The 22,135-nt window shown below is 45.9% G+C and overlaps 1 protein-coding gene across 1 annotated transcript in view; it reads left to right on the plus strand.

Annotated features, from left to right (window-relative positions):
- Positions 1-20,904, plus strand: part of DUSP10 (dual specificity phosphatase 10) — a 40,914-nt gene extending 20,010 nt beyond the window's left edge. Inside the window, exons 3-4 of the mRNA XM_019465676.2 lie at positions 14,563-14,934; positions 18,512-20,904. Of these exons, the coding sequence (XP_019321221.1) occupies positions 14,563-14,934; positions 18,512-18,777 (638 nt within the window). The 3' untranslated portion in view covers positions 18,778-20,904. The remainder of the gene's footprint in view (positions 1-14,562; positions 14,935-18,511) is intronic.
- The last annotated feature ends 1,231 nt before the right edge of the window (positions 20,905-22,135 follow it).

Genomic DNA, 22,135 nt, shown 5'->3' on the forward strand with positions numbered 1-22,135 from the left:
TGCACCATCTATCTGTTCCTGCTCACTGTGCCCCAGTGGGAGGGCCAGTCTGTTTGCTCAGTACCAGCCTCCAGCTCATATTCAGTGCTTAGTGAACGTGTGTAGAACTGAACTGGGGACCCCTTCCACTGTCCCACGATGTCCGACAGGCTGCTGTGCCCTCCTGAGCCTTTTTTCCTCCTTTCCATCAATCTCCACTTCGTCTTTCTTTTTTTTCTTTTTTCTTTTTTTTAATGTTTGTTTCTTTTTGAGAGAGAGACAGAGTGAGAGCGGGGGTGGGGGGGTGCAGAGAGTGAGGCAGACACAGAATCGGAAGCAGGCTCCAGGCTCTGAGCTGTCAGCACAGAGCCCGATGCGGGGCTCAAACTCACGGACCGTGAGATCATGACTGATCGTGACTGACTGAGCCACCCAGGTGCCCCCATCCTCTCTACTTCTCACCACTCAGATAGAATGTCCAAGGGAGAGGCATGGAGAGAGGAGAAAGCATTAGAAGCCACCAGATATAAACTGTCTTGGGTCCCAGCCCTCCCACGTCATAGCCGGTCCCCCATAGGCTGTTCATCTCCAGGAGACTTGTTGGCCCTCCTTCCTAGCCAGAGAGTGACAAGATTTCTGTGTCCTCATGCTGAATTCACCTGTTTGGTCCTACACTGCCTCCCATGAGTCACAGCTTGATGGTGTCATTTCAGGTTACTCTTTAGTAGGTTCTTCAGATTTCTGCCCGTCCCTTTGTTTTCTCTACTGTTCCTTTATCCTTCCTTCTTTGTCTCATTAGATTTATCTTCAGAGACATATGTCTGTTTTTTAATCCCTCGAATCCCTAACATTATGCTGAACCACCCATAATAGGTTCTTGCCAACTAAATGGCCTTTTCTCATCTCAAGCCAAAGGTCATGTAATCTAGAAACATTTAATGAGCATCTATACAAATCACGTATTGCTCCAGGTGCTAAACAGTCAACCCCTTTATAATTTCTTTTCATAACTCCCAGTATTAGCTCATTAAGAGTCGCAGTAACTCCCTTGTTCCCCGTTGGCACTATTATTAGCCCCATTTGACAAATGAGGGAACTAGGGTACAAAAAGGGTAAGGCAGCTTTGCTAAGATCATACTAGAAAGTGGTGGAGGCAGCCTGAGCCCCAGCACAGTGAACTGTTAGGCTCTGTTTCCTCAAAAACAAACAGCATGTGGACATTCTCGGGTGGGGGTGAGGGTGGGAGAAACTACATTTTACCAACAACAACCCACCGGCAAAGAAATAAGAAGCAACTTCAGATTGTGAGAAGTGTTTTGAAGACAACAAAACTTTGAAACTGGATGATGTCACGAAAGAGTGCCATCAGAGGTCGGCGGTAAATTGGAGGCCGGGACGACCCCCGTGAGGAGATCACATCCGACCTGCGTTCTGAACCACCTACGTGAGAAACGAGGGGAAGAGGGTTCCGGGAGGAGGGAACAGCGTGTGCTAAGGGAGGCAGACCCCCCAGGCCTGGCACACTCCGAGACCGCTGCCCTCGTCCTTGCCATCGTCCATCCATATCTGGTTTATGGAAGCTGTGCTGAAGTTATAGAGTGCCAGACCTTGGGGCACAGATTATCCACACTCCCCACTTCATAGAAGTGGCAACAGGGGCCCCAAGCTAGAACCCAGGATCACTTCAGCGCAGGAAGAAGGGCTACGTTTCGAGCGCTGGCCGTTGGGACTTCTGTCGCCCTGAGCAGTGGTGGGCATTGGCATCGCATTCAAGGGCGTGTGGCCGGGAAGTCCGATGGTGTCCAATGTGGGGGGCATCCCAGGCTGGCTCTCCATTGCACATGTCCCAGGTTGAACCGACCACTACTCGGCTGGCCCTCCACTTAGCCGCAAGTCCGCGTCCCTGTACCCTCCCAGCCCACCTCCTCAGAGATGTACTGGCCTCTTGGTTGTTTCCCCCTTAATTTCAGAAGGTGGTCCACTAGGTGGGGACGTGCTAGCTTTTGACCTGGTGTGACCTCCTGTGTCTCTCAGTGCTCCAATGAGGTCTTCCCTGGCTTCCGGCTGACCTTCCCAAGCTCAGCCCTCACTCTGTGATCTCACTGTTGGGCACGGGTGGCTGGGTGAATCCATTGCAAGTGGAGCTCACGCCCGCTCTTTCTGGCAGTTGATCGCTAATGCTCAGGCTTGCTGAGTATTCTTGCCAAATATAGAATTCGGCTCCGTGACTTGAGGAACTTGTTGCTATGCCTTTCGCGAACTGAAAACATTGGTTCTGTAAAACAATTCAGATTTTGATGTTGACATTTAATCTTTTCCCCTACCACTTCCTGAATTCCCTAAGCTAGAGCCTTTGACCTCCAGATCATATTAAAGCATCGTCATACAAGCTGTCCGGACGCAGGCTTTCATTCAAAGCAAGCTAAGAGGCACACAGGATTTTTGGCCGGGCACTTCTTCCAAACACGATGATAGTGAACCCCCACCCCCACCCCCCTGGGGCTTTATTTGTGTAACTTTGCCTTGCTTCCTGCCTTTCCTCCCCTCCTCTTGTCATGGATGTTTCCAGATGACCTTTTGTGAATGTAATTTCCAATGAGAATGTTTCACAGTAGAAATATGCTCTCCCTTGAGGCTTGCTCTTGATATTTCTAGAGGTTTATTTAATTGGACTCTACCGAAATCCCATTGGGAAACATACTTTTGCTGTGAAGTTGTGATGTGTTTAATTTGGGGTCTTAGACAAATGTCGGTCCTCAGGGGAGGTGGACCGCTAAGCAGCCGTGTTCCTTATGTCCAGTGGGGTTGTTTAATGAATAGCTTCACTGGGCTTTCCTCTGTTTGTTTGTTTAGCAATGCTTCATTATTTAAACTTCTGCACTGAAAAGCAAAGAATGTTTTCCCTCTCTTCAGAGAATTAAACAATAATGGAGAGTATCTGGTTGAGCTCTTGGGAAAAATATGGCTTTGTGTTTTATAGCACTCTCCTATTAACATTCTTCCCTCTGCAGCCTTCCAGTATGATCTCATGGATTTTTTTTCCCCTCCCTTAATCCGTCTTGATGGATTAACGGGTATTGAGCTTTTTAGGGAACAGAGAAGGTGGAGCCCTCGCATGGTATAGAGTAGCCTCCCAAATACACGGAAATTCTCCAGCAAAAATGTTCTTTGGCCCAGAAGGATGTAGCACGGAGGGCATTGGGTCAATGCTGATCTGCAGGGAGGTCGGTATCTTTGGGAAAGGAATGGGCTTCTCTGCTTGCAGCTGGTTCATGGAACTAAGGTTCTGGGAGGCTCCATGGACTTGCTTCTGATGGCTATGCTGGTTCTTCAGGCACCGTCTTCCTCCTGACCTTGGAACATTTCTGGCTCGATTTTAAGATCTTAAAATATGGTACCAACTTGGTTTGGCTCCCAGGGGCCAGGGTCTCAGGTAATTGATAGGTTTGGGTGTGGTTCTTCAAAAGTAGGAGTTATAATTTATATTTTTAAAAAGAAAGCCTTACTGGGAATTTAAAATACTGTATTAGTCTGCAAAATACCACAGACGGAGTCACATAAACAACAGAAGTGTATTTTCTTACGGTGCTAGAGGCTGGAGGTCTGAGATCTGGGGGCCAGGATGGTCAGGTTCTGGTGAGGGTCCTCTTTTCCTGGCTTGCAGATGCTCGCTGTGTCCTCAGTGGTCACAAGAGAGTCACCAAGCTCTCCGGTGCCCCTTCTTACAAGAGCATTAATCTCATCATGAGGACGGCACCTCCGTAACCTCCTCTAAACCAAATTATCCCTCAAAGGCCCCATCTCCAAATACCACCATGCTGGGGGGTCGGGCTTCAGCATGTGAATTTGTGGGGTGGGGTAGGGGACACAATTCAATCCACAGTAGGTGCAAAAGATGTAGTTTGGGAATGAAAAGTCATGATTTGGGCCCAGGTTTTAGAGTATAGGTAAATTGCACCATCTGGTAAATTAATTTTTTTCCCTTTCTCTTTTGATCCCCTTTTCTTTTCAAACACATATTAATCCCCTATTATGGACTTCTGAACACTCAAGAGCTTCCCACTGAACTTAGAATAAAATCCTCGCTGCTGAATGTCCCTAAGAGGCCCTCTGCAGACTTCTTTGACCTCCACTGGTCACTCCCTCCCCCCATCCCTCCACCTGCTCATTAGGCTTTTAAACATTGGGCTCCCTTGAGTCACCGCAGACCTAGCAAATGTCCTGCCCTTGCCAATGGTGTGGTTCTCCCTGCCTCGTCTGCCCTTCTGGGCCCCCTCCCCTCTACCCCTTTCCCAAACCAGCTAATGCCTTCTCATCCCCAGAGAGGCCCTGCCTGGACCCCGTCTAATTAGTTCCCTCTCCTAGCACCCAGGAACTGGAGGGCGCCCCATGCCCTCATCATAATTAATCATTACCTTTTTCCTCGTGTGTTTTAATGTTTATCCTCCATCTCTTCCCACTGGACCCTGACCTGTGGGCAGGGAGAGAGGTGGAGAGAGGGAAGGGGCATCTGTGGCACGTCTCTCCAATCCCAAAATGTTGGGGAGGGCTTGCTCTTAGAGAAAAGAGATTATAAAAGTGAAACGTACGTAATATCTCTGGTGTGTCCGTTTAGAACAATCCAGAGACTTGAGCTGAGTGTTTGCGATGCGCCTTTCTCCCTGGGAACCGGTTGGTCTGTGCTGAGGCTTTGACACAGTTCAGGGCTGGACGGTCAGAGAAACGAGAAGGGAATCTGAACTTGCAAGTTTCCGGGGACATGGGGCTCGAACTTGGCTGTCCTTCTTCCTGTGCATTTCCCTCCGTATACCCAGCCTGTATTTTGATAGGCACAATTCTTTTTTCTTTTAGGTTTAGTTATTTATTATTTTGAGAGAGAGAGAGCACAGGCGCAGCGATCAAGGGGGGGGAGGGGCAGAGAGAGAGGGAGAGAGAATATCCCAAGCAGGCTCCCCACCATCAGCCCGGAGCCCAACGCGGGGCTCGAACTCACAAACCACGAGGTCATGAACTGAGCCCATGTCGGACGGACGCTCAACAGACTGAGCTCAACAGACAGGCGCCCCGATAGGCACACTTCTTCGTGGAAAGCTATTCACTTGATTGGATTCCAAAGCCCTGTCATGAAAAGAAGACAATCACTTTCACTCTCTTTCATTGGCATTTTTGTTAGTGGGAGTGAAGCTCGATGTAGAGGCAGGCGAACTCCCCATGAACATGAGATTCCACAGGCTGGTCTTCCCATGGTGCCAGAGTGGGCACCCGGACCCATCAGGCATGGCTGCTCAGACCAGTCCAGACCAGGCTGAAGGGTGAACAGAAGGCTTCTCCCAGCCCCTCAGGCAAAGGGATCGACCCCTAGGAGTCAATGATGCCCTAGGAGTCAATGATGCCCACCCCTGCCTTCCAGATTGTTCTTCCGACAGAATGGGGAGAGTGAGTGTGAAGGTGGGGTTCTCCATTAACAGGGCCTCGCTATGTGGGGGTGGGGTAAGGGGGCCTGACCACTTTTCCCACCCTTACCCTGGATTCTTTAAAAATAGGTTTCAGGGGTGCCTGGGTGGCTCAGTCGGTTGAGCGTCTGACTCTTGACTTCAGCTCAGGTCATGATCTCACTATTCATGAGTTTGAGCCCTGCATCGGGCTCTGTGCTGCCAGTGCAGACCCTGCCTGCGATTCTCTCTCTCCCTCTCTCTCTCTCTTTCTGCCCCTCTCCCACGGGCTTGCTCTCTTTCTCAAAATAAAAATATAAAGTTTTAAAACATAATAAAGATAAAAATCGGTTTCAAAAATATTCTGTGGATTCATTGGCAATCCAAGCAGAAACCAGTTCTGGGTAGAACCTCTCCCTCTCCTGTTTCCTTCCCCTGTTCTCCTGTCGGGTTTCTGAGAGAGGGAGGAGGTAGGGAGGGAGGCAGAGAGAGGGAGAGGAGAAAGAGAGGGAGAGAGAGAGCTGGCTGTGAGGGAGAGGGACCCAAAGCTTGATCTTCCTTCAAGTCCCTGGGACTCTGGCAGATACCTGAGGGGGGTCCCGGCTGTGGGAAGTCTGAAATCTTACAGTTTGATTCCCACTCACTCCGAAAAGTCATCTGCTCGCTAAAATAACACAAAGCTGTTTAATTGTTGTCTTTGTGGAAAATTACATGACTATCATCAGCTGTTGCTTCTGGCGGTGCTTTCTGTTCTAATGTAAATAAATGAGGTAACAGATTTAAAGAAACAGGCTGTATTTACATACTTGTGAAGCGGCCTCCCAAACCAGCTGCTTGTGGTATTCAAGTACACACAAATGAGACTGGTGGTATCCTGATCGCTGGGTACCCGTGAAAGCCTTAAAGTTGGGGGTGGTAGGAAGGGGACATGAGAAGGGCGCCTCCCCTCCTGGGAGAAGGTGCCCCTTTGGTGCATTTGAGTGACTTCAGCGGGCTGAAGTGGAATCTGCAGCCCTTTTCTGGCCGGTTCTGGTGCGAGGGCACGTGTCTACACCAGAGGCCACTTCCTCCCTGTGCTGGGGACACAGGGAGAATCTTTTCAACTTGGACAGAAACATGCCGGGATCAGCGTTTCTTGGAAGGTGTGCAACCAAAGCTTCGTCTTCAACGTTTAAAAAAAAAATTGTTTTTAATGTTTATATTTGAGAGAGACAAAGTGTGAGTGAGGGAGGGGCACAGAGAGAGGGGGGACACAGAATCCGAAGCGGGCTCCAGGCTCCGAGCTGTCAGCACAGAGCCCGACGCGGGGCTCGAACTCACGAACCGTGAGATCCTGACCTGAGCTGAAGTCAGACATTTAACGGACTGAGCCACCCAGGCGCCCCTTCTTCTTCAGTTGTCGGAAGTCGCAGTTCCTCAGTCATTGGATCTTTCCGACTCCGTTCACTTTTTTTGAGGTAAATATTTAGGCAGGGATTTATTAGAAGTTCTTTCTGTTGAGGACATTACAAAGATTTTATCAATCAAAGAAGAGAGCAGCGTGTCTTAAAACATAAGAAAGAAGAGCCCCCAAGCAAATTATATACAGAAGTATCTAGAGATAAAAATGAAGCTAAGAGCTCGTTGCCAATTATACAAAGATTAGGAAGGAGCAAAAGTGGAATTTCGTTCTTGGTATATATTATAATCAAGTATTAGCTTATTTGCAGAATGCTAGATTTTATAATCTACCAAGCTGTTTTGCTGGGAGCAATGGCATGTCATCTGAGGGGTACACAAATAAGTAAATTACTCGAGTTATAATGACTATACAAGCAATGTCTTGCCGGTAGATTATACATGTGTATATATGTACTTATACGTGTGTGTATATATATATATATATATATATATATATATATATCCAGAAAATTTGCCAGAAATGCATGTATTTTATGCTTGTTTCACAACCCTATATATCTCCCCCTCCCATTCTATTGAAATCTTAGAACATGAATAACTAAATATAATGAAGTTTCCAATGGAGACCACCAACCACAAGACCCGCCCCCGTTCTGCACGCCACTTCCTCCTGCGTTTGTCTAAGCTGGGACCCAACAGCACTGAACCTGACCTTTACAAGAGCAGAGCTGCAGGCCAGCAGCCCGGTGGCATCTTCCAGCACCCTTTCCCTTGGGACTGGCGCTGGAAGATGATCTCCGATTCCCTCCGCGTACCTTTCTTCAAGGTCCCCCCTCCAGCTAAACCTATGACAGCTCTAGAGCAAGGAAACCCCCCCCCAACGTCTCCCCTCCCCCCCCCCCCCCGGAAGTGCTCCTTCTCTTTGTCCCCCGCTGACAATTCTTCTCCAAATAGCCACAGGGTTTGAATACCTTCTTAAAGATACCAGGATGGATGTTTTACATACAGTTTCACTGAATCCCTACCACCCACCTGAACAGAAGTATTCCAGATTTATACTTATGGAAAACTCATCCAGGAGCACCCAGTAACGTTCACAAAGCCCCACAGCTGGCACACGACAGAGTCATTTTTCTGAATCAAGGCAAAGCTTTGCCCCTCTGCCTTATATATCACAGATGGCCTTCTAGAGCTGGGTTTTAAGATATATCTGTAGATAATGTGTATCTCCTACCAAAGAGATCAGACAATAAACAAACAGATAAAAACAAAAACCCGTGAGGCAACATGTATCTATCTTTCTGGAACACTTAACGGTATTTACCCAAATAATCAACATGTACTCAGTTGGCGTCAAGATACTGATTTGTTAAGAATTTTAAGCTTAACGTACCTCTTGTATATGTGTTGTGTTCTTTTTTCACACTTGGACATTTCACATGTAGGCGATGATGTGATAGGATTGTAGGGATCCTAGGGAGACTCATCTCTGACTCGTGGTCCCGGCCACCATGGCTGCTGGACCCAACCTCCTAAGTCTCTCTCTTCCCTGGGTAACAAAAGTGTTTCTTAATCCCTTTGTGTCCTCGTCTACCTAGTGACACAGTGCTCTCACTTGACTCATCCTCTCTAAGATAGCCTCCCCACGTTGCCTGGGGACAGGATCATATGACAGCTTAGGTGACACCACCTGGCATTGAACTTGAAATCATTCCTACTATGAAATCCTCAGTTGTGTCTGTGGACTATGAAGACTGTTTCATGTGAAACAAGCCAGGGACAGTAACCTCTGTGGTTCTAGCTGGCATCCCCAATACTTCCCCTGTGAGGGTGGGTGATTTTCTGCCTCGAAAAGTATGAATTGACTGTGACTTCCGCTCTATGAGAGTTTCAGTGCTAGAAGCCTGAAGTCCACTCTGGTTTCTCCAAGCTTTGTTTCTTCCACAAGGATCCTTGTGTGTATAGAATCTGGAGAGTCTGCTTCGATATACTACAGTTTCCTTGGAGGACCCCCAAAATAGGATCCATTAGGGCCCATTTTACACCGATATCTTTCTCATTTGTCGTAATATCTAACTCATATAGCATCGTATCCATATGAAGAGACCTATGAGATAGGTACTGGAGCTAACTACGTGGAATTGGACACCGAGGGGCAGGGACGTTACGTAACTTGCCCAAGGTAACATAGCTAGCTAGTGATGGCAGCCAGAGGTTTAAACCCAAGCAGCCTGGCTCCAGAGTCTGTGTTCTTAACCACGGTCATCAGAGCACCAGTTTGCTTTAAAAGACTCATCACCCAGTAAGGAAAAGTAGACAACAAAAAGGAGTGATCAGCATGCTGTCAGCAAGCTTCTAGAAGAGTTCCATTTTCATCCCCCTCCACCTTCCTTTGGGGGTTAATTCCATTTGCTGACCTTCAGTGAGGGTTTTCCTTCAATTTCTGGAAAGTGCTCACTTTCCGGCCTAGCATGAAACGAAAAAAGCGTGTGCGCGAAAGTGCTGTCCATCCCCAGAATACGGAAATCTCTTGCTTGTAGATTCTGCATTTGGATGTGGTTCTTTAATTTGCCGCCCAGAGCCCTGCTTCTGAATCACATTACAGAAGGCTCCTCTGTTTCTAGGACGGCGATAGTCAACACGGCAACAGGAACTGAAACAAATCTACCAGGAGGTTTCCCACTCACACTGGGATCCATTGCTTCAGCGGGACGGTCGCCTTGCTGTTGGGGGAAACCAAGGCGACCTGTATTCCTACATATTTTCTCTAGGGGTTGGGTATTCTTGGTTGTTGCCATTCGGAATCAAAGTGCTGACCATGCTCATTTTGGCAGAGAACCTAGTTTTGCCGATAAGGTTTGAAATGTTTGCCCCCAGCAATGGTGCTCCTGCCTAGAAAATATTTGCACGGTTAACTGCAAGCAATTGTGTGCATAAGAAGATCAAGATCGCTCAGCCCGGTGGGGACTGGGGAGGCATGGGGGGTGGGGGCAGGGATGGGTGTAGAGCACTTTTATTTAAAACACCATCCTCCTCTGGAAAAAATAAAATAAAACCAAACAGGAAGTCAAAAACTATGCAGTCGTTATTGGGAAAGCTAGGGCCAACAAATGAAATCAGATATATTTGTTTAGGCAGGATAGGGAGCTATTTGTTTTCTTTATGATAAAAGTATATTATTTCAGTGTTAAAACTGCTCAGATATGTTTGTCCCTGGTTCTTTTTAAGTAAAAATTTAAAAGGAAAAGCTCTGGAATATTAGCTTCCTGATCGTTGTTTAGGGTCTTCTTTTTTTTTTTTTAATTTATTATAATTTATTGTCAAATTGGCTACCTATAACACCCAGTGCTCATCCCAGTAGGATCTTTATATTAAGAAATTTGGGGGAGGTGGCACCTGGGTGGCTGGGTCGGGTAAGAGTCCAACCTTGGCTCAGGTCATGATCTCGCTGTTCGTGGGTTCGAGCCCCGCGTCGGGCTCTGTGCTGACAGTTCGGAGCCTGGGGCCTGCTTTGGATTCAGTGTCCCCCGCTCTCTCTCTGCTCCCCCACCCCCCACTAGTGCTCTGTCTCTCAAAAATGAATAAACTTTTAAAAAATTAAAAAAAGATTTTTTTTAAAGATCTTTAAAATGGTAGTTTCCCAAAGTAATAGATGTAGAAAAGTGCTTACCATGGATAGTTGTTTTCAAGTACTTTATTTTTACTAAGCAGTTTAATCCTCAAAACAGTAGTGTGAGGTACTCTTATTGCCCCTGTGTTCTATCTGGGGGAAAGAAATTTGCTCGTGGTCCGGAAGCTAGTGTTGGCGGTGCTGGCGCTCAGACCCAAGGCGGCCGGCCTGAGGACCACGCACAGCACTTAGAGTTCTCGCGAAATGCAGTGCAGACGATCAAAGGGAGATAAGGACAAGGAGGGTAATGATTGTGGGGTAAGAAGACATTACGTATCAGATGCCTGGCTATATATCAACATGCTTACCCAGGCTGCTCAGACCACAGCCCTGTGGGCAGGTGACATTACGTCCACTTTACAGATCAGTAAGCCGAAACTTAATGAGGGGCAGTGATTTGCATCAAGACTCACTGCTCTGATGGGGCAGAATCAACATCACACCCTGGGTCTGTCTGCCTCTATCAACTGCTCTTAACCACCAGCTACTTTGTCTCTACTTTGCTTGTCAGTTATCCTGCTGTAATGTTCTTACGTAGTGAAGGACCAACAGGATGGAATCAAAGCTCCTCGCTAGGTGATCAGGCAGTTCAGCCTCTAGTGATACATGGTAGCGTAGGGTCCGGGGAAGGTGGTTGGAAGAGAAAACCATATCAGCCTTAGTCTTCCCTCTCCTCCTTCCCCGGCTTCCCATTCCAATTCCCTAAGAGAAGAAAAACCATCCTCCCCGCAGACATCTCTCTGAAGAACCACCACGGTGAGATTCGACCCGTTCATTTTGCCGGAAGCTCCCTCCCAGGAGAGTTGTGTAACTGCGGCGTGTGGATGTGCATGACCCGTAGGGGGACTGATGCTGAAGCTGGTCAGCAGACTGACGAGTGAACAGGAGGCGATTTCTTCGTACCCCTCAATGTGAATTCCCTTGTCCAACTAATGTATTTGAGTCCGTGGCGTTTCCTTTTCTAGCCTCGTCATCTTCCAATATTCTATGAACGGAGTCCCCACATGGCTGCAACATACAACATACACGTAGTTTTACACGTGAGCACCCCCTGTGAGTCGGAGCCTTCTGTGTCTGTCTGTCTCACATTCCCTCCTCCCCTCCCCCATGGGTTTTTTCCCCCATTAGGCAAATGCAAGGCCCATGCCACCTGTTAGCATTACATCATTGGCTCCCCAGAACACAGTTGCACCAAAGGCCTTAAACAAAGTAGTTCTTCTTGTATTGTTTGTACTCAAAGAGCTGATATCATGCCAACTGATGTCATTGTATGTCTTTGTGTAACTGCTATGGCAACTGGGCAGGTGGGGAGCCTCCAGCTGATGTCATTGGGAAAGGAGGTATAGAGACAGAATTTTAAAAAGCTGTACGGTGCTTTTTTTCTGTGTGTGGGTTTTTTTTTTTCTTTTTTGGCATGCGTTTTTTTTTTTTTTTTTAAACTAGCCGCTTTTAAGACAAATTACAGCTTGAGAACCCTAAATAAGAACAGAGAAAAGTCCCCTCCCCACCCCTTCGAGACTTCTTTTGAGTTTATTTGGTTCTTTCCTCTCATCTTAGATGAAAAAGTGTAACGACTGCCTTTTTCTTAAGGGGAAAAACAAAGTGAATTAGGTTCCCATCCCAGAATCAGTGTAAATCATTTACTTGGATTTTATGGAGGCAAAGCTGAGCAGATTTTAAAATAACTCTTTAAAGTCTCTTTCGTGGCATTTGTGATGGTAACAGTGGGTGATTTCAATTTGCTTTTTTTTTTTTTTTAAGTTGTCACTAGTGAAGTCTTTCTGGCTTTCCATTTCCTCTGTCTAGTTGACAAATAATCTCTTAGGGCCCAAACTTTTTAATCATGATTTCGTAGCAGAGTACGCTAATAACATGTAAGGGCAGAGTTTAATTCTAGAAATCCACCAAAATGACTCTATAGCTCCTGTTTTCCTTTTTGAAAAGCAAAGATAGGTTTTGACACTTACAGATGAATGAAATGACCATAATATTACCCTCTTTGAATGATCTTTGTGTCATCACTGGGCCTTGATGAAAATATGACTTAGCCTGTTGTCACGCCTGGCTGTGTGTGTTTGGGGCAAGAACAACCTGAGACTGTCTAGGTTGTGGCCTGGAGATCCCTGCCCGAGTTGCCAAAGATGAGACTTGAAATGGAGGAGGGCATATGTTAGGTTCAGAAACTAGAGGACAGATAGACTTCCTGTGTTTATTTCAACACAACGGTATCCTGTTCACGCTTTGTGTTTCCTGCCTTATCTCCTGAAACTATCAAGACAGATGTAAGACCTGTATCAGGAGGCATAAATGTCGTGTTCCGGAGGCTTTCAGCTTCTAGGAGGTCTCTAACTTCCCCCTCCTTTTATTTTATTTTATTTTATTTTATTTTTAATTTTTTTTCCAACGTTTTTTATTTATTTTTGGGACAGAGAGAGACAGAGCATGAACGGAGGAGGGGCAGAGAGAGAGGGAGACACAGAATCGGAAACAGGCTCCAGGCTCCGAGCCATCAGCCCAGAGCCTGACGCGGGGCTCGAACTCACGGACCGCGAGATCGTGACCTGAGCTGAAGTCGGCCGCTTAACCGACTGCGCCACCCAGGCGCCCCTCCCCCTCCTTTTAAAAGGAAGGCCAGGGTATCTGGTTGTTTGATTAGAATGGGAGCCCACACGGCGGTAATCATATCAACTCAGGTTTCATAGCCCTTACACGTATATCATGTAATTCGACTGTTGTAACAATCCTTTGGGCTTAACCATGTGTGCGATGTATCTAACAAATATTAAAGGAAAAACTTAAATGATATTCTGCGATCCATACATTTCCTAACTCAAATTCTTTTTTGCATGGTCCTTTAGCTTTTTGTCACGTGTGTGGTGAATGTTTTTGGATTGGTTTTGTTTTGCTTAACGTTAAACAGAAACATTTTCTTTGTTTTCAGATCCCTTTCACAACTTTCAATGGCTGCGTCACATTCCCTGGGATGAATATATTAACTTTTCCTTTTTTTTTTTTTTTTTTTTTTTTGTAATTTGTTTTGGTTCCTGGCCTTTCCTATAAGACAATAATGCTGTGGTCAACGTCTTGCCACATCTAGCTGGATATGTTTGGCTAGGTGATTTTCTTAAGATACATTCCCATAAGTGACGCTGCAGTTGTTGATGGGGACGTTTGCACACTGCCCGTGTGCATTCATTCCAGACCCCCAATCACGCTCAGGGGTAGATGCCGTTACCCTTAGTTTGCAGATAGGGAACCGAGACACAGAGAGAGAAATTAACTTGCCTAAGTCACAGAGCCAAGAAGTTGTGTTACTGGGACCATAGCCAAGGGAATCCGGGCCTTCCAAGGTCCCTGTTCATAGCCACTTTGCCATGTTGGGAGCAAACTTCTCATTCTGGGTTAGGTAAGCATATGGAAGAGTGCAAGGCACGTGCCTCCAGTGCCTGGGGCGGTCGGCCATGCTTTCCCTGGCTCTCGAAGTACAAGGTTCTATGTAGGCCACTGAGCATATGGCTCTTTGAAGCAGATCAGATCTGCTGCTGATAAAATTGCCTGATGCTGCACGGAACTCTTTCCAGGGGAACATGCCACAGTTTGTAGAAAGAGCACATTTCCAAAGTACTGCCTGCCATGGGATCATCTGAAGCTTGTCCTGGATCTCCAAAAGGACTCACATTGTTGTTCTCTCTCTCTCTCTCTCTCTCAAGTTTATTTATTTTGAGAGCGAGAGAGAGAGAACATGGGCGGGGAAGGGACAGAGAGAGGGAGGAGAGAGAGAATCCCAAGCAGGCTCCCCACTGTCAGTGCAGAGCCCAGTGGGGGGCTTGAACCCACGAACGGTGAGATCGTGACCCAAGCCCAAATCAAGAGTCTGACACCCAACCGGCTGAGCCACTGGGGACGCCCCCGGGGCTGGCACTTGGGGTCCGATTTTATTTTCTAAGAGATGCCTAGGCAGCAAAGCATAGTTTATTTCCCGGGGGGGGGGGGGGGCGGGTAGGGGATGGTGGCACCTTCTTTCCGCCGGCTCCGAAGTTCTAGAAGTGGTCACTCTCACCTTCTGTGTGTCTGCTCCAGGTGGACTTAGCAGTTTTAAGCAGAACCATGAAAACCTCTGTGACAACTCCCTCCAGCTCCAGGAGTGCCGGGAGGTGGGGGGCGGCGCGTCTGCAGCGTCCAGCGTGCTACCTCAGTCTCTCCCCACCACCCCTGACATCGAGAACGCGGAGCTGACGCCCATCCTGCCTTTCCTGTTCCTCGGCAACGAGCAGGACGCTCAGGACCTGGACACGATGCAGCGGCTGAACATAGGCTACGTCATCAACGTCACCACTCACCTGCCCCTCTACCACTACGAGAAAGGCCTGTTCAACTACAAGCGGCTGCCGGCCACCGACAGCAATAAGCAGAACCTGCGGCAGTACTTCGAAGAGGCCTTCGAGTTCATTGGTAACTATCTCCCGCGGGGGCGGCTCATCTTCAGCCTTCCTTTCCCCCTCCAGCTTTCGCTTTGATAGCGAGTCCAAGGTTGATGCTTGGGCTGCAAAAAAAAAAAAAAAAAAAAAAAAAAAAAAGGCGGCTCAGAGGTGTTTTCAGGCCTCCCCCACCTGGACCAGCCAAAGTATTCTCCCAAGTCATGGCCCACGGAATGCATGGGAGCCCCTGGAATGGGTTGTAACGAATCGGTGATTCCCTTTGGTCGGGATCTGGTCAATCAGAAAGCTGCATCCTTGTGGTTCTCCAGGAAAAAGACAGTAGGGCTTGGTGTAGGTAGGTTCTGGCACGTCATTTCAAAAGAAGTAACAGGGAGGAAGGCATAGGAGGACAGAGCTGCTGCCATGGCCATCTGGTCGACCATGGCTGTGGGTGCCTTTCGGGAAATGAAGTGCGAGGAAAATGACACCGCCTCCAAACTCGCCCCCACCTCCCTTACCTCAGGTTAAATGAATTTGCAGTCGGTATAGCTTCTCTACATGAGGTTGAGGCACAGGTAGCATTTGCTGAAAGGCCGCTTCTGAAGAATGTTCTTCAGGAAAGCGGTGCTGTAGCGAACATCCTCGGGTATCACATCGGTGCGGAGGAGAGCGGAGGGATGAGTTGGTTTTTTTCCCCTTCTACTTGCTTTGTGTCAGTTCGTAGACACGGGGTAGCGGAAGCGTATGAACGTGTTAGCAAAATGGTACTAGGTTTCGTGAGACAGCTTACCCCAAACCCGCTAAAGTAGGAAAGATCAGGTTGTGTAGCCTGAGCAGTTCCCAAGGAGGGGAATTCTAACCACAGCAGACTTTAGTCTCCAGAAGGAGGGAACCGCCAGCCTCACCCTGATCCCAACGGAACCTTTTGCTGCTCCCATAGCCTCGAACTGTTTTAAGGCTCTAATGATCATTTGGGGGAATACCTAGCCCATAACCAACAATTTTTTTTTAAGTGACTCCAGCCTTCATTAACCACAAAAAGGTGATTGAGTTCTTTCCCTAAATACTGTAGCAGGTTGTTACTGGCCTCTGTCCCAGGAAGAATGCACTCATATTTGGTGATCCTTTTTCAGAATAAAAAAGCCCTGGGTCTGATAGGTTTGCTGTGGATTTGGCGGTTCTGGCCACATCACCCAGCTGTTTTCCTGGCCGATTGTGCCTTCAATGCAGGACCATGGAATATGCAGTCTGGAAGGAAATTCTGAGTGGTCCCTGAACTCAGAAAAGTAAAGTGACTTCTCTAAGATTATAAGAATTTTAGTGGCCAAGAAAGGACCAGAACGCAAGGCTCTTGACGCTGAGGCAGGAGCCTTTCTACAATATGCTAGGGCGATGTTTCCACTGCTCAGTTGGTTCCTGAATGGCAACACTTGTGGATGCAAAGGTGTCTTAGATATTTTATTCATAATATTCGAGTCAAACCTTGAGACCCGAGGAAGAAATGTATGTCACCAAGTTGACGAGGAACTTTCCGGTTGATATATGGTGTTATGACTGCAATTTTATCTGATTTAATTCCAGTTGGGGGAAGTTAAGAGATTGTTTCCCATTTAAGGAGTAGCATAAGACATGCTTGTTCCAACAGGATTTCAATCCAAGCACCTGCATTCCTTACAGGTTATTCAGGCTTATCTGATTTTTTAGAAGGAAAACAAAGCAAATAACAACTAGCATTTAACCTGAAGAACAACTCAGCATCACAGCCTGCAGAGGCACAATTTCATTTTTGTCCTTGTATCATTAGATAAACTGAAATTGTGTAGTCTTGCTTTGGGGAAAACAATAGGCTTTATAAACATAATAACATTCACTGAGAGTCTCATATAAACTGAGCAGAGTTTAGGGTTTCACGGTGCCAATTTATTTATTCCTGAATTGGGGGATATTATTCCCAGATTCCCTGAGCCTTGTTAGTTAGTATTATTCCCATTACGCAGACAGGAGGATTGAGGCTCTCGGGAGTTAGGTGATTCACACGCGGTGTTCATCTAGTGTGCCGTGAAACCAGTGGTCAAACCTAGCACTTTGCAGCTCATTTTCCTACAACCATGCTTCCCAGTCTTGGTGTGGAGGTGAATAAATAGCGTGTGCTGAGGAGCAGAAACTAGAAAAGGGAGCTGCTTTCTTCAGCTACTGTCATCTAGGAGAAGTAAGCTTCATTCATAGATATTTAAGATGGAATTTTGTGTGAGGTTTCTTTTCGCAGTTCGCCAGGGGGTAACCCATAGAAGTGGTTTAAATTAGGGGAGCCTTGGCTGGCTCAATCAGAAGACCATGCCACTCTTGGTCTAGGGGTTATGGGTTCGAGCCCTATGTCAGGTGTAGAGATTACTTACATAAATAAATAAACTTTTTAAAAAAAAAGTGGTTTAAGTTAGATCACTCCTCTTTACACCCCTCCCCTACTCCTCATCTAATTGATATCCCTTCAGAGAAAGTTTCTTTGGGATGCCTTTTGGTCTAGAATTGTCATTAAGAATCCATGTAGGCAGTGCCCACAAAGCTATTCTCCCGGGCTTCTAATATATCTGAAAACTTACAAAGTATTGCTTCTTTCAATCGTTCTGGGTCCTGGACCATCACTAGAATTCCTCCATCTTGCTCCCCATCGCCATGTTGGAACAGCATACATGGATGCGGGGAGGGATTGGACAGTCACACGTAGGTGATGCCCCCTGTGCCCGAGCACTGCAACTCTTTAGCTACATTTGCAACAATAGACTTTTCTGGTAAGAAGCCGCACATAGCAACTTTCTCGTTGCGTTTTGTTTCTTTGGCCTCGGAGTTTAGCAGGACGGAAACCCTCATCGATTTAACACCAGTTCCTACAGATCAATCCTATAATAGAAAGAAAGAAATGCAGGGCTTTTTTTTTTTTTTTTCCTCTCTGTCACAGCTGGGACGGACATTGTTAAAAACACTAGTGTTGAAAAGCTTCACAACCTTGAGATCGGAATTAACATCCTTGATCCAAAGGGTCTCCTTCATCAGTGGCTTGCTTCACGGGCAAGTTAGCTGTGTTGTGACTCTGGCTGTAAGTAGGTTGTCACCACCTGTGATGTGAACGGTTCCTTTAAATGATTCTTTTACCTCGTCCTCTATTTATTTATTGTTTTTTAAGTTTACGTATTTATTCTGAGAGAGAGAGAGAGAGAGAGAGCGCACAAGTGAGGGAGGGGCAGAGAGCAAGAGAGAGAATCCCAAGCAGGCTTCATACCGTCAGTGCAGAATCCAGCGTGGGGCTGGAACCCACGAACTGTGAAGTCATAACCCGAGCCGGAGTCGGACCCTTAACCCGCTGAGCCACTCGTTCTCTCTTTAAGTGTAGACGTGTGGCATCTTATTCACGTTCATATTGCTGTCAGCCAGTTCTGGAGGTTGTGCCATAAACACACACAATTAACTAGCAAATTCTAACTGAGCTCTACAACCGCTGGAATTTATTCTTTTCTCGACAAAATATAGCCTTGTGACGTCTGGATAAAAGCTAATCTCTCTTTTCCCATCTCTCCCTTCTTTCCTGCACCTGTTGCCTCCCTCCCTTTTCCCAGAGGAAGCTCACCAGTGTGGGAAGGGGCTTCTCATCCATTGCCAGGCGGGGGTGTCCCGGTCCGCCACCATCGTCATCGCGTACTTGATGAAGCACACTCGGATGACCATGACTGACGCTTATAAGTTTGTCAAAGGCAAACGGCCAATTATTTCCCCAAACCTTAACTTCATGGGGCAGTTACTGGAGTTTGAGGAAGACCTGAACAACGGTGTAACACCACGGATCCTTACGCCAAAGCTGATGGGTGTGGAAACGGTGGTGTGACAGAGGTCTGGATGGAAAGGATTACTGTTCTCCACTAGGAGACGAAGAGAAAAGAGGATGGATTCTGTCTTTTTCTCTCTTTTTCTTTCTTTCTTTCTCGTTTTTTTTTTTTTTTTTTTAGATGGGGGTAACGTTTGTGAATGGAAACAAAACTTGTTTAAAAACTCTTTATTTTTAACAAGTGTGAGAAGAATTTAACTTTTGATGCCCATTGAGATTTACTTCCCGTGAACTGACGAAGCAGGGAGGCTAAAGGAGTAATTTTTTTAAGCCAACAATAAAAATATAATAAAAGCTGTTTCTTCCCCCTTTTCCTTTTAAGCTATTTGTAGAGTTTATGATTAAATAGTCTGTGCAGGTTCATAGACCGAAGATACTACTACAATTGCAACAAATTAAAAAGAACCAAAAGGAAGCGGCAGAAAAAGACATCGAATCACAAAGGCCCGACATCTGTCTGGGTCATCCACGCAGAAAACAAACACCCAATCAAACCAAGCCCTGGCGTGCTCACTGGTGCAAAGAGAAAAATCAGGGCAACTTAAGTGGTCTAAGAACCCTTCACATTCTTTAAAGAGACAAAAGATACTGTTGATTTTGTGTGTTTCATACTCTGGATTATTTTTTTCCCCTCTCTTGGGTTTAAGAGATTTTTTGAAATAGCAAGGGACTGACCATGTTACCATAAGCCTTTACTGGCTTCTCGTGCAATAATACGGGGTTTTGAGTGTGCAAACCAGTGAGAGCTGGCAGCCAAATAATAGGCAAATAGTGTAAATTTGCCAGCTTGGAGATAGAAAGGAGTTCAATAAAAATCAGTTACTTTCCTCCCCACCTTTTTTCCTTTATTATTATTATTATCATTTTTTGGATTTGATTCTGGTTACAGTGCCATAAACCTTGTTACATATGTATATCAGAATGTAAAAAAAAAAAAAAAAGACAAAAATTTATTTAAAAATATTTTTCGCAAAAAACAAAACAAAACAAACTTGATGTGTTTCTGTTGATTGTGTAAAAATTTATTTTCATTATATAAATGAAACTCATTTGGGGATGTGTCTTTTTTCCTCAACTCAGGTTCAAGCATCTCTTACCTCCGGTACCTTGTGTATGTAACATAATTTGGAAAGAAACACATGTTTTTATATGGGGAAAGAAAGATGAGGAAGGGAAAACATTCTGTGTTCTCAGGGCGAAGCGCAGAGAATTAGCAAGGAACCCAAAGACCCCCGGTCATCGGCGTGCCCAGTCGTCACCCCCTCTTCTACCAACGAAATTCTCTCCAAATTAGGGGAAATGTCAGGTGAAGTCACCTTTGAGGTTTGGGGGCGGGGGTTCCACTCCAGCCTTTGAGTTTTGATGATCAGGTCACTGCTAGATTGATTAGTTAGAATTCTGTGATCTTTTGCAGTGGCGATCTGATAAATATGTGTGAGCATCTGCCATTTAGGGGTCTTGACGGTCCCTCCCCTGCCCCATTGCCACTTTCTCACTTGGCATCTTTGGTAACATTAACCACAGAGAGTACAGAGCAGCAAAGTGCAATTTCCTGCTCTTTTGACAGCAAACTGAACTCAGCTCCCTGGGTACAGTGGCTTTCCCATCACACCTGGTTAATCCATAGCTGGTATCCCGGGGGTTCCCAATCCACAGAAAAGAGGGTGTCGGGGGAGGGGAAGAACACGATCTCAAGGTTTTCTGCGTTTTATTAAAATACATGTCTAGAGGTAGCTGGCCATAGGGAAGAGTCACAGCAAATTGGAAACATGCCTGGCATGAGTCGCCGAATCGAAGAATCCTGCCATGTCCTGTTCTAGATGACTACGCTTGACGTATTTTTGTGAGCACTGCTTAGAACTGTTGTAACAAACTATTTTTGCCATTTATTTTTTTAAATAGCTTTTCTACTAGAAGTGAAAAAGAAAGTGAAGACTGGATTTAATGGGAATTAGCTGAGAGCTGTTTGAATTATGTTTACTACGAAGTGTTAATCAGGTGAAAAGTAAATTTCTCTTTTGGTGTTTTCTCTTCTTCAGACTAGTACTTTTCTTGGTGTCAGAACATATTTAAGGAGTCAAGTTGTTATATAATTAGTGATTTAAAATACATGGTGATTTCCTAGGCGTTTCTTTTTGTTTACTCTAAATCCAAAAGTTAAATTTCTGATAGAGTGTAAGGCTTTTTTCCCTTTATTTCTTTATCTTTTCTCCCCCCCTCCCCCCCTTTTTTTTTTGTAACAAAACAAGGAGAAGGATCAATACAATTTCTCTTCTTTAGCTACGTGGAAATGATTGATGGTCTTTGAACTTGATGATTTTGAGAAAAAGACTGTCCTGGGGCCGACAGGAATCCTGCCAACCCACATACCAAGAATTCTGAGAGACCCAGGACTTTTTTGCTAATCTGTTTTGAGTCACTTAGCCTCTATTTCTTCATGAGGAATGTTAACCACTTCATGAAAATAAAGTGGATTAACCCAACTATGGCTCTAAAAACCAGACTTCCCAGGTTTCTGGGCCTTGCTAGGTGCCTCAGCTGACTGGGAAATAATTGAGTGTTGTCTTCCTGAGAAAGCAGAGCTTCTGACCGACCAGTGCATGCGTCATTCTCAGCATCCAGCAAGGGTTGCTTTGTGCTGAATGGGTGTAATGATTTAATAGCAGGAGTCTGTTATGTACAGATTCAGCAGATACAGCTGCCATCGTTAACCTTTAGTTGAACAGCCCAACGGGTCTAGCCCCTCGATATACATTTATTACAACAGTTGATACTTTTCCAATCAATGCATATTAACCAAGAGATGGAGGTTGCATTTCTTTTTTTAATTTTTTAAATGTTTATTAATTCTTAAGAGACAGAGCATCAGTGGGGGGGAGGGGCAGAGACAGAGGGAGACACAGAATCTGAAGCAGGCTCCAGGCTCCGAGCTGTCAGCACAGAGCCCGATGCGGGGCTCAAACCCACGAACTGTGAGATCATGACCTGAGCCAAAGTCTTATGCTTAATGGACTGAGCCACCCAGGCGCCCCTGGAGCTCACGTTGCAATGAACAGCTTGTGCTAACTGCTTTGGGATCAGGACAAGCAGGAGGGAGGTGGGGCATGAAAGCTGTCAGATGGAGAAATATGAAAGAAGAAACATACACAACCCAGCAATCACATGTTGACAGTAAATGAGGAAAGGCGACCTTCTGGAAAGGTAATAAAGCACGGGAAAGAGAAAATTGGAGGTTACAGTAAAACAAAAATGAAAAGCTATATTAAAATAAAGAACTAGGACCTGAATCACACTTCAGAAGTTGACTAAGACAGAGCACTGATAAATTGCTCTAACTAGATCTCCTGGAAGGTAAAAT

This window comes from Panthera pardus, unplaced genomic scaffold (assembly GCF_024362965.1).
Source record: "Panthera pardus isolate Hobbes unplaced genomic scaffold, ASM2436296v1 HiC_scaffold_21, whole genome shotgun sequence".
Lineage (NCBI taxonomy): Eukaryota > Metazoa > Chordata > Mammalia > Carnivora > Felidae > Panthera > Panthera pardus.